The 15,839-nt window shown below is 40.5% G+C and overlaps 1 protein-coding gene across 6 annotated transcripts; it reads left to right on the top strand.

The window, feature by feature from the left end:
- The first annotated feature begins 1,718 nt into the window (after window positions 1-1,718).
- LOC133985698 (cytoplasmic polyadenylation element-binding protein 4-like) lies at window positions 1,719-12,785 on the top strand. Of its 6 annotated transcripts, none has more exons than XM_062425365.1 (12): window positions 1,719-1,819; window positions 2,845-3,965; window positions 4,094-4,192; window positions 5,028-5,121; window positions 6,745-6,795; window positions 7,671-7,694; window positions 8,036-8,212; window positions 8,469-8,558; window positions 8,679-8,797; window positions 9,228-9,342; window positions 9,430-9,611; window positions 9,783-12,785. In XM_062425365.1, exons 2-12 carry the CDS (start codon window positions 2,901-2,903, stop codon window positions 10,008-10,010), a joined length of 2,244 nt encoding a protein of 747 aa, XP_062281349.1. In that variant the 5' UTR covers window positions 1,719-1,819; window positions 2,845-2,900; the 3' UTR covers window positions 10,011-12,785. The 6 variants fall into 6 exon arrangements, with proteins under 6 accessions (XP_062281349.1, XP_062281350.1, XP_062281351.1 ...); XM_062425366.1 differs by lacking the exon at window positions 1,719-1,819 and adding an exon at window positions 1,990-2,006; XM_062425367.1 differs by lacking the exon at window positions 1,719-1,819 and adding an exon at window positions 2,024-2,266 and having other exon boundaries at window positions 5,031-5,121.
- Window positions 12,786-15,839: the final 3,054 nt, after the last annotated feature.

Genomic DNA, 15,839 nt, shown 5'->3' with positions numbered 1-15,839 from the left:
GAATATAGAGTGTGTTGCTCTCAGGGAAGAAAATGCTGACATAACTCACCGTGCTCGAGTTACTGTCAGCCTCTGAAGGCCTATAGCACACAGCAATATGCATAAAATGGTGGATCGCAACAGACATTCAAAGCCTGTACACACTGTTGGAGTACAGATTCACATATAAGGCAACCATAGCTGCCAATCAATTGTTCGCACTGTTGGTAGGGATTAAGAATATCACACCAATGACACCTGGACCAGCAGTTTGTTATTTCTAAAAAACCAGAAGCTCAAGACAGACTGTTGTTAAACTACCCGAACAGGCCCTACAGCACATGGGAGCGGGGCGGGGTGATGTGTGCTCCTACTAGAGGATACAAATGAAGGCTGGGTCTGCCTTTAGGGATTACTATGTTAATAAGACTAACTCAACAAGCAAGCAGTAAATCATCAAAAGACTGGTATAGAGAGTAACTAAAACTGAGTAGCTTTTTAAAGTACATTTGAAACCTATAAGTCTACTTTTACTAATGTAGATTTTTGCTGAAGAATTGTATTAACGTTGCTTTTAGAAACAGCTGCTGGCATGACACAAATGTTAAGATATTCTAATTAAGTTTGCTTCAGACCTGTTAACCTCTTATGAGACAAAAGGCACAGGAACTTGTTTCAGATTTGGTCGCGTTGCCACATATTCCCTTTTAAATTGACCTCATTTATCGATGTGACTTTTACTGGAACTGGTCGAAAGAGCCTTTTATTGGCCTGAATAGGTTTAACACTATACAGTACTGAAATAGTTCCACTTAAGTAAAGTATACTGTAGATCCAGCATGAGTACTATCAATCATTAAATGAACTGAGGGAAATGCACACCTGTGTGGGGGTTCTGACTTGCAGGTAGACATAGAGAGGAGACACCATTGCTATATAAAGGTAATGTCTGAATGTTACTTAAGTTATGACAGGTTGGCAATGATCAGAGCACAATACAGACCTGACCAAAATACAATTAATCAAGCTCTCAATCTTGATTATGTGCCAAAAATAGCAGCAGCAGCTTATTTTAATGAGATTGCTATGCCAGACTCTTTGCTGGGCTGTGTGGCACCAAAAGGATCTATCTATCTATCTATCTATCTATCTATCTATCTATCTATCTATCTATCTATCTATCTATCTATCTATCTATCTATCTATCTATCTATCTATCTATCTATCTATCTGTCTGTCTGTCTGTCTGTGTGTCTATCTATCTATCTATCTATCTATCTGTCTATCTATCTAGAACAGCTGCTATAGGCTGAGGTGGAAGAAAAAACATTTGTTTAGTCAAATCATCTCAACTGCATTTGGATTAAATGGTTGCAAATACTGGAACCTGCTAGTTTAACCCATTGCATTCTACTTACAATCATTATAATTAATCATAGTTGAGGGACTGGATAGATATTGCCTTGAATTGCCTTGTATTTTCCTCACAACAACTCCTCCCATTGATTATAAGGCGTCCTTATTTGGGAGGGGAACGTCTTGGGTGCATGTGCCATTCATTGAGAAGTGCAGCAGGCGTGGCTATACAAAACCATCCAATCAGACGCTAGGTTTTAGTTGGAGGAGGCGAGGCTCCAGAGGAAATCCTGACACGCACAGTGGCTGGTGGCTGCTGGCGGGGGCGGTGCTTGCAGACGGAAGTGTCTCCCGACTGGCCCAGCTGTCATCTAGATGAGAGAGAAGGAGACCATTTACACCGGCTGCCTAGGAAATGCAGAAAAGGGGAAAACGCTAAAATATGGCAACATCAAAACGATAAGGTCATGACGCCGAATTGAAGGTAGCTATGCCCGACATACACTCGTTTTGTCGACGCGTCAGCACTGGGGACGCTCGGGGGGGGGGGGGGCTCTGCGTAATTTGGAGATGTAAAAAAATGATGACAAGGATTGGTGGGGCTGTGTGACATTGAACATACAGGACACGAAACAGACGAGGTCGTTTAAAGAGCCACACACCATTTACAAGTTTGTCATGTCCTGGAACATTTTACCACCGGGTTGTCGGTGTTAACCGAGCCGTGAACGTTACAGGGAAGCCGAGGGAGGTTGTAGCGGCCGAGCTCCGTTTATTTGCAGATTATGTTAACGATACACCCGGTTTGTAGCGGCTCGGTGCAGGGAACTACCCCACATTCAGAGCAGACAAGAGACGTCATCAGCATTTTCCTGTATTTAAATGGTTGCGTATGAGGAGGTCATTGCTGAAAAAAAGGGGAGATTAATCGGTAGGTTGTCCGTGCTGTGGCAGCGCTTGAGCGTCCACAGATAACACCGTAATGCTGAAATGTGACTTTTAAAACAGTCTGCCGGGGTCTGCGTGATTAACAGGGGCACATGGAAGGTGGCGGAGCAGCTGTTAGCTTTGCTGCTAGCTGCGTAACGACCTTTTTGGAGACGTCAGCTCCACCAACCCCAAGCTGTTAGATGCGCTGGTTAGGTTAGGTTAGGTTGGGTTGGGTTAGGTTAGGTTAGGTTAGGTGTTTTTTGTTGTTGTTTTTTTTGGCTGTGGTTGCCTGCCTGCTATCCGTGTTATATTTCATCCAGGCCTCCCATGTCTTGGCGAGTCAATGATTTAATCTCATTGATTGCATCACAAGATCAGGCAGGGTGCAGCCCAAGCACATTCACTGTGTTTGACGACGCTTTAAAAAAAACAAATATATATATATATATATATATTATTTATATATATATATATATATATCAGAGGCCAGACAGATCAACTTGAGGTGTAACAGCTCTCTGCTTTTTTCACCCCTTTCTCCTTCCCCATTTTCCTGCCCCTGTTCAACCCACCTTTTAGGATAAAGAAGACGGTGAAAGCCCAAAAGTCGACTGAAGATTTACTGGTTGTCCTAAATGGGGGACTACGGGTTTGGAGTTCTGGTGAAGAACAGCAGCGGTAACAAGTCTGCTTTCCCTGTAAGGATCCCTCCTCACCTCCAACCCCAGCACCCTCACCACCCCTCCAACCCCCCCAGCCCCCCCTCCTTTGTAAACAACACCTGCTCCACCAATGGGGGCAGTGCTTGGCTGTTCCCTGCCGTAGCCCAACACAGTAACATGCAAGATGACATTCTGGAGTCAGACAAGTCCAAGGCCTTGGACCTCCAGGACATGCAAGAGAAGTCTCAGGTCCAGGTCCAGCCTCAGGCCCTCTCTCCAGGCCAGCAAGAGGCAGGCGGAGGCCTAGGGGAGCTCGAGGGAGCTCTGCCAGAAGAAGGTTCATTGGAGAAGGGTTCTTTGGAGAGCAGTGGTGGGAAGGATAAGCTCAGGATGGAGTCCCCGGTGCTAAGCGGGTTTGACTACCAGGACAGCCTGGGAATGGGTACAAGCTGTGCACAGTCCACCTCCTCCTCCTCCTCGCTGACCAGTTTCAACAACTGGTCACCTGCTGTACCATCCACCCAGTCTCCAGTGGTCGGAGACGATATTGGAGGATTCTTCGGCCCTGCTGGCTCCAATGCCAATGGACCTCCCTTGCTGTTCCAGAACTTCTCCCACCATGCTGGACCTGGCTTTGGAGGCGGAGGTAGCTTCTCCCCGCAGATTGGACCAGTCTCCCAGCACCACCCTCCCACACCTCACCCCCAACACTATCATCCTCATGGCCAGGGGGTCCCACAGCAGCACCGGCGCTCTCCAGCTAGCCCTCACCCACCTCAGCCCTCCTTCCCTCCTCATGCCCATCGCACTGGAGGATTCCCCCAGCTGCCCCACCTTGCTCCTGCTCAGAGCAAACCCCCTTCACCTTGGGGAAGCTACCAGAGCCCCTCCACACCCACATCCACCTCCTGGAGCCCTGGAGGTTACGGTGGCTGGGGAGGCACGCAGGGGGTTCGAGAGTACAGGCGGGGGGTAGGCGGAGGCATGACAGGCCTGAACTCAATCTCCCCACTGAAGAAATCTTTCCCCAACAACCAGGTAATTAAAAGTGTCACAACTCATCTAAATGCAAATAAATCCTAGGATTTCCTTGCGTTATTTGATATAATGGTACAACATATTTTCAACCAGGAGATTTGTATGAAACTCCTCTGACTGTCCCGCAGGTTCCCTCCCAGAAGTTTCCCAGAAATAGCTCTGGCTTCAATCATAAAGGCTGGGTGGAAGACAGCATGAGCCGCTGTGATAGTGTCTACCCTTTCCAGGTGAGCATATCACATTGTTTACACTCACTGATATTTAGGGGACTTCTTTAAAAAAAAAAAGCCCAACAAACTAAACAGTGACGTACTTGGACTGTTGTTCTATAGACTGCTAATTTATAAATGTCTTGTGTGTTCTCCAGGGTTGAATGGTTTTAATCCTATTCAACACGCTATCTGTATCAAATGCAACAAATAAGCTATTGAGCAAAACAGGATACGTGACAGCTCAGCCAACTAAACGGATGAATTGAAACTTATTGTGTGTGCTTATGTGTGAGGTCTTATCTAGATCATTTGGTTGGAGGAGAGCAGTCTTATCATCTGCTTGGATCACATGGCCTTCCTCTTGTCCTGATTTGAGAAGTCTTGTGCTCCACTGCAGCTTGGCATGCTCTCAACCCATTTAGATACACAGTGAAGCAAACACTTGTGTTATTTATTACTCATCACAGCTTCTCTTTGTTTATGGATTTCTTTTTTTCCAAATGCTATGTTGTTTCAGCATAGGCTATTCACTTTCAATGTGTATTAATTTGAACCTGACAATTTTTCTAGCTCATTAAATAGCATATTGTCTTATCTGCTGATAGCAGAAACAGTGGAACATTTTGATTTGATTGCAGAGATATGCAAGTGATTTTGTGTAACACACTCCGGGCTCCATTTTCTGTTTACAGTGCTTTCGGTCTCTATGTGGATATTCTCTGCAGCTTTTTTTTAAATATGATTAGCTATTAGCATCATAGCAGACTATGTCAGGGCTCTTGCAGCCTGCGCTCCCTCAGATGGTGATGTGGGAAGTGAGGAGGCTAATTGTTGTCTTCCTCTCTTTCAGCAGGAGAGAACACGGTCCTTTGATGGTTTCAGTATGCACTCTCTGGAGAACTCTCTGATTGACATTATGAGGGCTGAGCAGGATTCCTTGAAAGGTTGGTTCCCACACTAACAATAGTGAGGAACAGATAGTTTCTCTCACCGCCTGCTGTAGATAAATACAGCCGTTTGTTGCATGTATTTGATAGTAAGCAGACATTGGGTATTTTTTCACATTTTTGATAATTAATTAAGTCTTTCAGAGGATTTAATCAGCTTAATGGCATTTTCTGAGGCTGTAGTCTGGAATTTTATGAGACAAATATACTGTTGTTTTTGTCTTTTTTCCTTCAGTCAGTATTGGTGACGGTCCACCTGTGATTGCACTTGTTTTTTTGTTAATGTGGATTCATATAATGTCTTTTCATCTTTCCCCATAATATAATTTGATACTAATTGAACCAACAAAAAACAAATATTAACAAGCTTTACCAATGTTATATTTAGTACACATTTGAAATTCATTAGTAGTAATAATCAGCCCCAAGCCTAAGGTGTTTCTTTTATTTTGTCTCTCCCTTTTAGGATACTGTGTAAAATCGGTCTTTCATACTCAGCCAAGCTGTATGATAAACAGCAACATAGTGGACAGCAGCATATTATGTTCTCATGAATTGTTCCCTTTATACGAAAGTGTGAATCTTAGTCGCACAAATTATCAAAAACTGGCAAGAACTGAAAGCTGGCAACAAATGTCAGGGCAAATGTCTAATCTTGTTTACTAATTCTGTGATCAAACTGTTCCTGATCCTAAATTGAAATTTTATTGCTTAAAATTTCAATTCAAATTTTTTTTATCAAAGTTGAATTCATGCTTAGCTGCTTGTATTTAGACATATTTCACATTAATCACAAGTTTGACTGCCTGATTTTGTCGTAAAATGTCCAGCTGTAGCATGCTCTGAACGCGCACACACACACAAACACACACGTTAAGATCATATTCGGTGTATGAACACTATGTGAATGAAATCCACTGAGATTACTTACATTTCTTACATTACAGCACATTTCTGTCTCAGTCTTTGTAACTCAACCTCAAACTCAATGCAACAATCACCTGCAGCCTTATTTGCTGTGGAGCCTTTTTGATCTCAACTAAAGCTCTCATTAATAAAACATTTCATCTCAGTTTTGTTATAATCTATCTTAACCTTTTTTTGCTTTTTCAGTGTGAAGCTTTACCGGAAGTCTTTTCTATTATGCTGATTTAAGCCAGCTGATGCACGTACCTTCTTCCTTTCTTTCTTTCTTTCTTTCTTTCTTTCTTTCTTTCTTTCTTTCTTTCTTTCTTTCTTTCTTTCTTTCTTTCTTTCTTTCTTTAAACTTCTCGACATAAGTGTTTGCCATCTCTTAATTTACAAGTTGGCTTCCCCAGTTATCAGACATGTACTAATCATTTGCATGATTGTAACTTTTTTGCATGTGATAATAGACTAACATGCACATTTGTTCACATGTAAGAACTATCAGAAGAGTTGAGGCAATATTCGATCTGTATACTTCCAATATGCAATCATTGTACACATTACCAGAAACCATTCCAACACAATGTTACTTAATGGAAATTGATTAATGTAAGTATTACTCCAGTTGGGGATCATTTGATGATGTCTTGTTCTGAGCCTTTCCTGTTTTTTGTTTTTTTGTTTGTTCTTGTTTTTTTCCATGTCATATAGGACGCTACAGCTTCTCCCACCAGGGTGGAGACGGACCTCTACCTATGAATGGTGTGTAAATTACTGCACATGCATACAAAGTTATAATGCTGTAGCCATGATCAGGGCTTGACATTAATGCCGCAAATGTATAACTGAATTCTGGCCATTTTTAAGAGTGTGAGTCAAGATTTAGCGCTTCATTGCCGTTTTAAACAGGAGGAATTTACTTGTATAAAACAAAAACAAAACATGGACCGTAGGACATCACATAACCACACCGAAACCTAAAACAAGTTGTAAAAACAAAGTAGACATAGTCACATGACTTGTTGTACACCTTTCTGTACTGCTAGTAACGTTCATACATTACCAAAATAGCTAAACAAATGGAGACAAGAAACCAGACCGGATTTTCCAAGTAGGAAGTAGGAAAATAAAATTGCTGTCAGGGAGGTTCAGAGTCAGCAAAGAGCAAACATGCTGCCAATGGCAAATAATGTGCCTTTTGTATTTGACTTGATGTTTGCTGACTGGATTTTCAGTATCTCCACATTTCTTTTTCCATGCACAGTGATGCACATCATAATCATTGGGTAATGATTACATGCCATATTATGTGATGAATGTTTTTTTCTTCCCACGCTAGTTTACACTGTTGTAGATTTATTTGTACCAGTGTGACTTCAGGTGCAGTTTATGGATATAGGTGAAATTGGTTGCAGTAGATTTATTATGCTAAAAGTTTATATCTATGCATGCTGGCTTTTTGATGGGAGGACATTCAGAGTGGTTGTTACTGTTAAAGGTAGCAGCCATTTTGACTAGTGATCTAAAAAAAAAAAAAAATTCAAGCCCTGTCAGTGTTCTTACATGTTGTTGTTTTTTATCATGTGTCTAAAAAAAAAAAGGCATTTCAAGAGTGTTTTGTGTTGTTTTACATGCAGCAAGAAGTTATGGCAGAAGACGAGGTAAAGCTTGTGAATGTGCCTTGATTTGTTTTAATGCTATTTAGAAATCAGCAATGACCCTGAAATGATGACTTTGTGGTTTGGCCTGTGTTTGTCTGCTTGATCCTTCAGTGTCAGTGACTGTTCTGCCTTGAATGTTGAGAGTTTAAGCCCCTTTGCTGCAGGGTGTAAAATAGCAATCATGGCTGCTTTTGTTTGTATTCCTTGACATTATTTATTTACACCTAATCAAAATTCCCTGCTCATTGCAATATTAATATATATTCAAAATAGCATTAATTCTGGCTTAACCTCAGTAGCAGTGAGCCATAATATGTAATCAAGATCATTTCCCCCTGTAGGTCATTCCTCTCTGTTTCCCATGGAGGATGAGCGCTCTTTTGGAGAGGACGAATCAGGTGACCAGGGGCTTGCTGGCCTTGGTTCAGCCCACTGTTTCCCTCATCTCAATGGTGAACGCGTGGAGCGATATTCTCGCAAAGTGTTTGTTGGTGGGCTGCCCCCAGATATAGATGAAGGTAAAGAGATGATAGCACTAGCCTCAGTTTTCTAATTTACCTTGTTGTAGACCATACGCTGTAAAATTTAAATGTGTTGGTTTGTAAGTGGAATCATAGATTTTATCATGTTAAAAACTCTGTTGCCTCCAACTACCATTATCAAGCATTTTTCTATTCTTTCAATCCATTTAAAATGATTTGGTTTTATGTTGGAACTAAATGACATTACTGGTTAAATAACTGATGAATTTGCTAACAGAGTTCCCTGTTTCAGATGAAATCACTGCCAGTTTCCGTCGTTTCGGTCACTTGTTTGTGGACTGGCCTCACAAGGCAGAGAGCAAGTCCTATTTTCCACCAAAAGGTGAGTTGAACCAATATGACATTATATTTGTACCAGCGGGTGGACTCTACAGTATTGCGGTGATGTGTATTTGCTTGTTATGTGTGTGCACTCATCGTTCTGTATGTCCAACCTCCCTAGGATATGCTTTCCTGCTGTTTCAAGATGAGAGCTCTGTTCAGGCTCTGATTGATGCTTGTATTCAAGAAGATGGCAAGCTTTACCTGTGTGTCTCCAGCCCCACCATCAAAGACAAGCCTGTGAGTGTGTTGGTCTGTGTGGCAGCAAACAAGCAGTAGTTAAGATTTGTTTTTGTCCAAATAAGGGCTTTATTGTGATAATCCATCAGGTCTTTAGTTGAAATCTTGATTTAAAAAAATAGACAGGTTTCTGTAGTAATGTTAGTTTTTAAGTATGTATCTACTTGTGGGTCCTGTTTAGATTTACCCTTAGCACAAAAGGTGACTAATGTAACTTCTGACTTCACTGTTAAACTTACACTATTTCACCATCCTTTCAACGCTTCCTGTTTGAAAAAAAACACCCCAAACCCTCAACTGATAACATCCTGCAATGGCAGCCAAATTGAGCTGAAGTGTAAATCCATATTACATAAGCAGCAAGCCGCTTTCATTTTCACACGCAGAATTCATGATTTTTTTTTGTTTAAAATAAAAAATCTTTTTGTAGGTCCAGATCCGACCCTGGAACCTAAATGACAGTGACTTTGTTATGGACGGGTCTCAGCCGTTGGACCCAAGAAAGACCATCTTTGTAGGAGGTGTCCCTCGTCCCCTTCGTGCAGGTACATGTCGTTTTTTGATGCCCAGATGTATTGCATTCCTGCAACAGGAGCTGTCCCATTAACTTGAATAACATATTGTCATTCCAGTGGAGCTTGCCATGATCATGGACCGTCTGTATGGGGGAGTGTGTTACGCTGGGATTGACACAGACCCTGAGCTCAAGTATCCAAAAGGGGCGGGGCGAGTGGCCTTCTCCAATCAGCAAAGCTACATTGCAGCCATTAGTGCCCGATTTGTTCAACTGCAGCACGGGGAGATTGATAAACGGGTGAGTAAGTCTGATGTTAGCAGCAGCTTGTCCAGGTCTTAAAATGAAGAGTTGATGTTCATAAAATATTAACTTGCACCTATCCAGCATGCTGTGGTGCATGCGTTCAGATTTATCCCAACCTCCATTTTGACACGCATTTTCTGTCCTTCATTTCATCTCTCTTCTCAGGTGGAAGTGAAGCCATATGTTCTGGACGACCAGCTGTGTGATGAGTGTCAGGGCACCCGCTGTGGGGGGAAGTTTGCTCCTTTCTTCTGCGCCAACGTGACCTGTCTGCAATACTACTGTGAGTACTGCTGGGCAGCCATCCACTCCCGGGCTGGTCGTGAGTTCCATAAGCCACTGGTGAAGGAGGGCGGGGACCGACCACGACACATCTCCTTCCGCTGGAACTAAGGCGAGAGGGCAAGGGAGGGAGAGAACGCAGGATTGGGGAGGGATTGAGAGAAAGGGGTAATTAGGGAAGGGGTACGGGCTATGATATGAAAAATAAATGCACTTTTCTTTTAAGTAAAAAAAACAAACAAACCTTAATTTATTATTATTTTTTTAATTGGGCCCTCTAAAAGAATGAAATGCTATGAAGAGAGTGAAATCCCATTTATGTTTTGACTTTAAGTGTGCATGAGCATATGGATGCATTATATTTGGATTTAGATGTTTTCTGACTTGACTGTACTTTCTTTTGGTGTTAGCTGGCAAAGCTGCTTACATTTGTTGTCAAGAGTAACATAAAATTTAAGTGAGGTTCATCATACCTAAATCAGTATACTAACTATGGAAGTTGCGTTTTAAGAAGGGTGCATTTTCTTACTTTTTGCTTGCAGGATTAGAGAACAACTGTACCATTTACCAAAGGTTGAGTGCAAATGGTTGGGTTGAACAGAGGAGGAACACCGTTTCAGATGGTCGGACAATGATTGAGTTTTTTTCAAGCAGCTCAGTGTATAGAACCTGGCCACGTCACAAAACAAAATCTCCCCTCAGTCTGGCACATGTGTCTAGATTGTCGGCAGTCGCTGGCATGAGTTTTTAGGTCTTGGTTTAGAAGTCGACACTTTGTAACCAGAAAGGGCAAACCAAAGATTGGCCTAAAACGCATCATCAAAAGCAGATGTTGATCTGAGGGTTGTCAGGAGAATGGTGTCTCCTCTTGTCTCATGGCGGAGGAAGGCTGGAGTTGTCTGGAGTTTCAGTTTGTGGGTTTCAGCTAATAAAGACACAGCCCTCAGGGCTCAGGTATTGGCAGTAGTATTTGCTCACTTTATATTGTCAGGGATATTAGCACTGGAAGCTAACATGCTAATGTAGTACAAACTAATGGGAATGCACAGTCCAGTCTCCCTGAGCTGTCCTCATGGTGTACCACTGCACGCTCTACCATGACTGGAGCTTCTATCACAAGTGTTGTGGTTGGATATGGTAGTAGCTAGAATTTGCTGTCACAGAGATAAAGATATTATTTTATACATGGCCTGCTGATTTTTGTACAGTGTTTTATAGCTGATTATTTTGTCATGAACATATATACATTTATTATGCACTACTTTTCTAAATATTTTTTTCAATAGTCATTTTAGGCACATTTTTCACAGATGGGAGAACTCCTTTTGCAATACCTCATTTTTTTCACTTGGTGAAAAATAATTTTGTACCTTTGTTACTAAGAGATCTGCATTTATGGTAAACTTAATTTAAAAAAGAAAATGAATGATATTAATATAATTTTCAATTAGCTTTTATATATTTAAGTGCTGGTAAAACTGAAAATTGTCTGGTGCATTGGTGTGATTCTGTAGATAAAAAAACAAAAAAACTAAGGCTATCATTAGCCAGTCATATATGGATTCTCCTCTGTCCTAATTAACATAATTACAGGATCCTAAGGCATGACAAGACCTTTCTAAAATGATTTTGATAGTCTTGAAAATATATTCTGATATTTCGCTCCTAGGTGTAGACAATAAGATTATCTATAGGGTAAATGTTTTGGCTTTGGTCAATGTGAAATCTTCCCTTCTATCACCGGAGTGGATATCAGCTGTTTGAATATTTAGATCCTCTTTCTTGGACTGCCTGTAAGTTCTACTTATTCTTGGCATGCATAATGTAATACAGAAATAACATGGCTAGTGTTAATGCAGGACCTAATGTAATGCACTAGATCTCCTCTTTGCTTTTTAACTTTCTTTTCCTTATCTCTTTGAGATCACCTCTCTTGTAGCCTCTCTTAACATGATGGAGTCTGCCTTCCTTACACAGACATGATGTTTATGCAATCTACACAGTGACAACACTTTGGATGCGTTTTGTAATGTAGAGGTAGGACATAGGTGAGAAGACTTGATCACTTGACCCCCTTTGTGATGTGGCATGCTTTGGGACATAACCTGAATGTGATTTAATGTTGCAAGTTAACTTTGAGCCATTATGTGCAATACTTATTCTTTCCAGAAACAAGTCTCCGCAGTGTAAGTCATTTAATCCATATAAACCATGCAGTCATTTACACATTATTTGTTTCCTATTGTTCATGCTGATGTCTGCAAGAAAAAAAAACTAATTTATACCTGAATTTATTTTTAAACATTAGTTTTGTGCTTATTTACTTATTTTGCTACTACCATGCTACTGTGATTGAAAACATTGTATATACTAGGTCGATAATGTATTTAGCATTTGCTATATTTTCAATTGAAATGTATAACTATCATTTTGATCAGATTTTTGTTATATTTTTTGGGGTGATGTGTTAAACTCGTTGATGTGTCTAGTTTTTCTAATTGCTGTATTGTGCTCCACATTTTCAGATGAAAAGAATATTGATTATGTCTGTTAGTATTACTTGATTGCAAAATTTCAATAGTTTTTAATTGTATGCTGGGAAGGTTATATTTATTAACTTTTTTTTTTTTTTTTACCTGATATCATTTTGATTTTTATTAAGTCATTTCACATTTATACGTAAGTTCAAATTTTTATATTTTTCTTCCTGATTAATTTACGCTACAATACAGACGTCAGTTTTTATAGTTGGTTTGTAGTATTGAAGTAAAACAAAGATCTAATGTCATATATTCATTTGCTGCCAACTGTTTGTAACTGTATGCATACATTTGAAGTATTTGTAATGTGAGATGTTGAACGAATAAAACAGCTGTGAGGAAGAATTATCTGCCTAAGATTTTCTTTTTCTAAGTAGCTTGTAATATAATGCTTTTCTTTCGAGTAAATGGAAATCTCTTAACTAATGCTGCTGTTGTGTGACAGCACTTTTTTTTGGCACATCTGGTGAGTTAGGTTGAATCAGGTCAGAGGTATTTATAGGCCGAGGCTTATTTCAGGCCTTACTGAGCGCTATTTAGCTCATGTAAACCTCATGTCTTTTGTCTCAGCCTTTTTGTAGTCTAATAAAAGCATGTGTTTTTCTAAATAATGAATAAAAAACACACAGGCAACATGCAGTGGCACTGTATATTTAGAGCTTGTACCAGTCAACTGATATAGAGGTTTTCACAGATTAATTGCAGTGGTTATTTCGTGGAAATGTTTCATGACAAATACTTATAAATAGCATAGATGTTGTCCTCAATCAATCCTCTTACAACATAACAGACATGGATATTGTTTTCAATGAGTAGTTCTTGGAACATATTACAGCAGATGTTGCATTTAACCTTGGTTGCTTTAAATGTTTAATTTAAAGCACTTTGAACTGTTGCTGGAATTTGCTATATAATGCTTTGCCTTGCCTCAGTTAACTTTATTATTTACTTTTACACAGGTAATGAGTATTTGCTTTTCGAGCAGATAGTAAACCGCACATTTGAACCCAGACTATCCGCGTAATGCCACCTGCTGGCCAACAACAGTATAGCCACTATACTGCAGACAGACAGAGCAGGAGAAACGCAGTTCGTCTTCCTCCCATTGGGTTTATCTTTGTATAGACTAGAAGTGGGAAATATGCCGGGTAAGACTGTGTATGTGCCTCAATTTGGCTCACAGCTCGGCTCCAGTCAAATAGATGAAGTGGAGCAGAGCTACCATTCCGCTTGTAATGTAGCTCAGGCACAGACGGCCAAGCGCGGGAAGAAGCGGGCCAGAGGTGAAACAACTCAGTCCGTTTTAAAAGTAAAGATGCCTACTGTCAGCAACCACACTAAGAAATCGAAAAATGGGGACACGACGCCGAGAAGATGGACTTCAGAGCATACAACAACTAAATCCAAGTCAACCGTCAGCCGAGGAGAACCCTGTAATGTTGCTTGTAATGTAGCTTAACATGAAGCTAGCATACTTAGCTGCTAGTTAGCGTAGGTGTTGCTAGGTAGCAGGTATTTATGAATATGGACAACAGTAAACAGCCAAGTGAGCGCTAGTTTATTTCGGGTTACACAATAAAAGACACAAAGGCAGCAAACCCCGAGTGGTTACAAGATTATAAAGATTAAAAACCCTGAAAGATTTAGTTAGCCTTTTGCCACAACACTGGCACATTTAGAACAATGCTTATATGTATATTGTTTTGTAAAAATAAACAAAGCCGTGCTTTTTTTTCTTTTTTTTCTTCTTCTACAACAAAGTTTTTTCTTTCTGTCTTGTCTTGAAAAAATATTTCCAGCTCTGTCTGCCTCTAACAGTCCCTCACACAAGACAATGCAAAGTCACTGTGAGAGTCTGGTTAAGTTGCTCATAACCCAGTCACTAGCTAAAAAGGCTTGAACTAACTGATCTATGGCAACCCAATACAGTATCCCAAACTATACTGGTGTAACCTGATACGTTCAGGTATTGTTTGGATTGTATTAGAGATGTTTTTCGTTCAAATTCTGTTGTTTGTAGTATTTATATTGCACTTTTATTGTGTCCATCTTCCCACAGATGTAGATCTGCTTCTTCAATATCACAACAATCTTCAGAAGGGTTTTCAAAGATCAAAGTCTTAAAAGTGATCATGGATTAAACTATGTTAATATGGCCACCGAGACAATTAAATAATGAACATGATCATGCTTACACAACTAATCTAAAATGTCAGCTTTATCTAGCAAGAAAAACCTCATTAACATGTTGTATTTGTGTTGTCAGATGCTGTAACTGATTCTGACTCTGTTGGTGGAGATGTTTTCCTTTTCTCACAAAGACCCAACAACACAGCAACAGAAGAGAAGGGAAAGGTAGGCCCTATGCAAAGTACACCATATGTTTTGATCAGTGACAAAGAGTTGTCGGAGAAGACATTGAACAAATGGAAAAAATGCACTCAGAAACATTTTATTATTTAATTGGGTTAAAGATTTTTAAGATGAGTAGTTTGTTTCAGCTTTCACTATGGCAATAGAGATAAGAAGTACTACTATCTAGATTATTAAAAGCAGAAACTTCAAAGTCAAATATGAGCGGTAAGACACCTACAGCAAACAGTACCAAATGGTAAAGCAAACTGATATTTAAATTGGGACAGAGTAAATAATATTGGTATTTCATCCTTCTATAATTGACAGGTTTTATGTGAAGTTTTTGGAGGTTTGTGGCTTCACCCAAATTGTAATGTAGAGGTTCTGGTGACAGAGGTCAGAACTACAAAGTGAAGTTGTGTTGCCTGGAGTTAAAAGGTGACCTGAGGCATATAAGCTACACTATATTGCCAAAAGTATTCACTCACCCATCCAAATAATTGAAATCAGGTGTCCCACTCACTTCCATGGCCACAGGTGTATAAAATCAAGCACCAAGGCATGCAGACTGTTTCTACAAACATTTGTGAAAGAATGGGTCACTCTCAGGAGCTCAGTGAATTCCAGCGTGGTACTGTGATAGGATGCCACCTGTGCAACAAGTCCAGTCGTGAAATGTCCTCGCTCATAAATATTCCACAGTCAACTGTCAGTGGTATTATAACAAAGTGGAAGCGATTGGGAACGACAGCCACGAAGTGGTAGGCCACGTAAAATGACGGAGCGGGGTCAGCGGATGCTGAGGCGCATAGTGCGCAGAGGTTGCCAACGTTCTGCAGAGTCAATCGCTACAGACCTCCAAACTTCATGTGGCCTTCAGATTAGCTCAAGAACAGTGCGTAGAGAGCTTCATGGAATGGGTTTCCATGGCCGAGCAGCTGCATCCAAGCCATACATCACAAAGCATCGGATGCAGTGGTGTAAAGCATGCCGCCACTGGACTCTAGAGCAGTGGAGACGCCTTCTCTGGAGTGACGAATCGCGC

This window comes from Scomber scombrus, chromosome 9 (assembly GCF_963691925.1).
Source record: "Scomber scombrus chromosome 9, fScoSco1.1, whole genome shotgun sequence".
Taxonomy (NCBI): domain Eukaryota; kingdom Metazoa; phylum Chordata; class Actinopteri; order Scombriformes; family Scombridae; genus Scomber; species Scomber scombrus.
The sequence above is the reverse complement of the archived record's forward strand: the minus strand, read 5'-3'. Positions and strand labels throughout refer to the sequence as shown.

Bases quoted from the DNA above. Each gene is read 5' to 3' on its own strand.
- LOC133985698 (XM_062425365.1), top strand. From the start codon at position 2,901: ATGGGGGACTACGGGTTTGGAGTTCTGGTGAAGAACAGCAGCGGTAAC. The intron at 4,193-5,027 runs GTGAGCATATCA...CCTCTCTTTCAG, and splicing joins ATAGTGTCTACCCTTTCCAG to CAGGAGAGAACACGGTCCTT. The intron at 8,798-9,227 runs GTGAGTGTGTTG...ATCTTTTTGTAG, and splicing joins CCACCATCAAAGACAAGCCT to GTCCAGATCCGACCCTGGAA.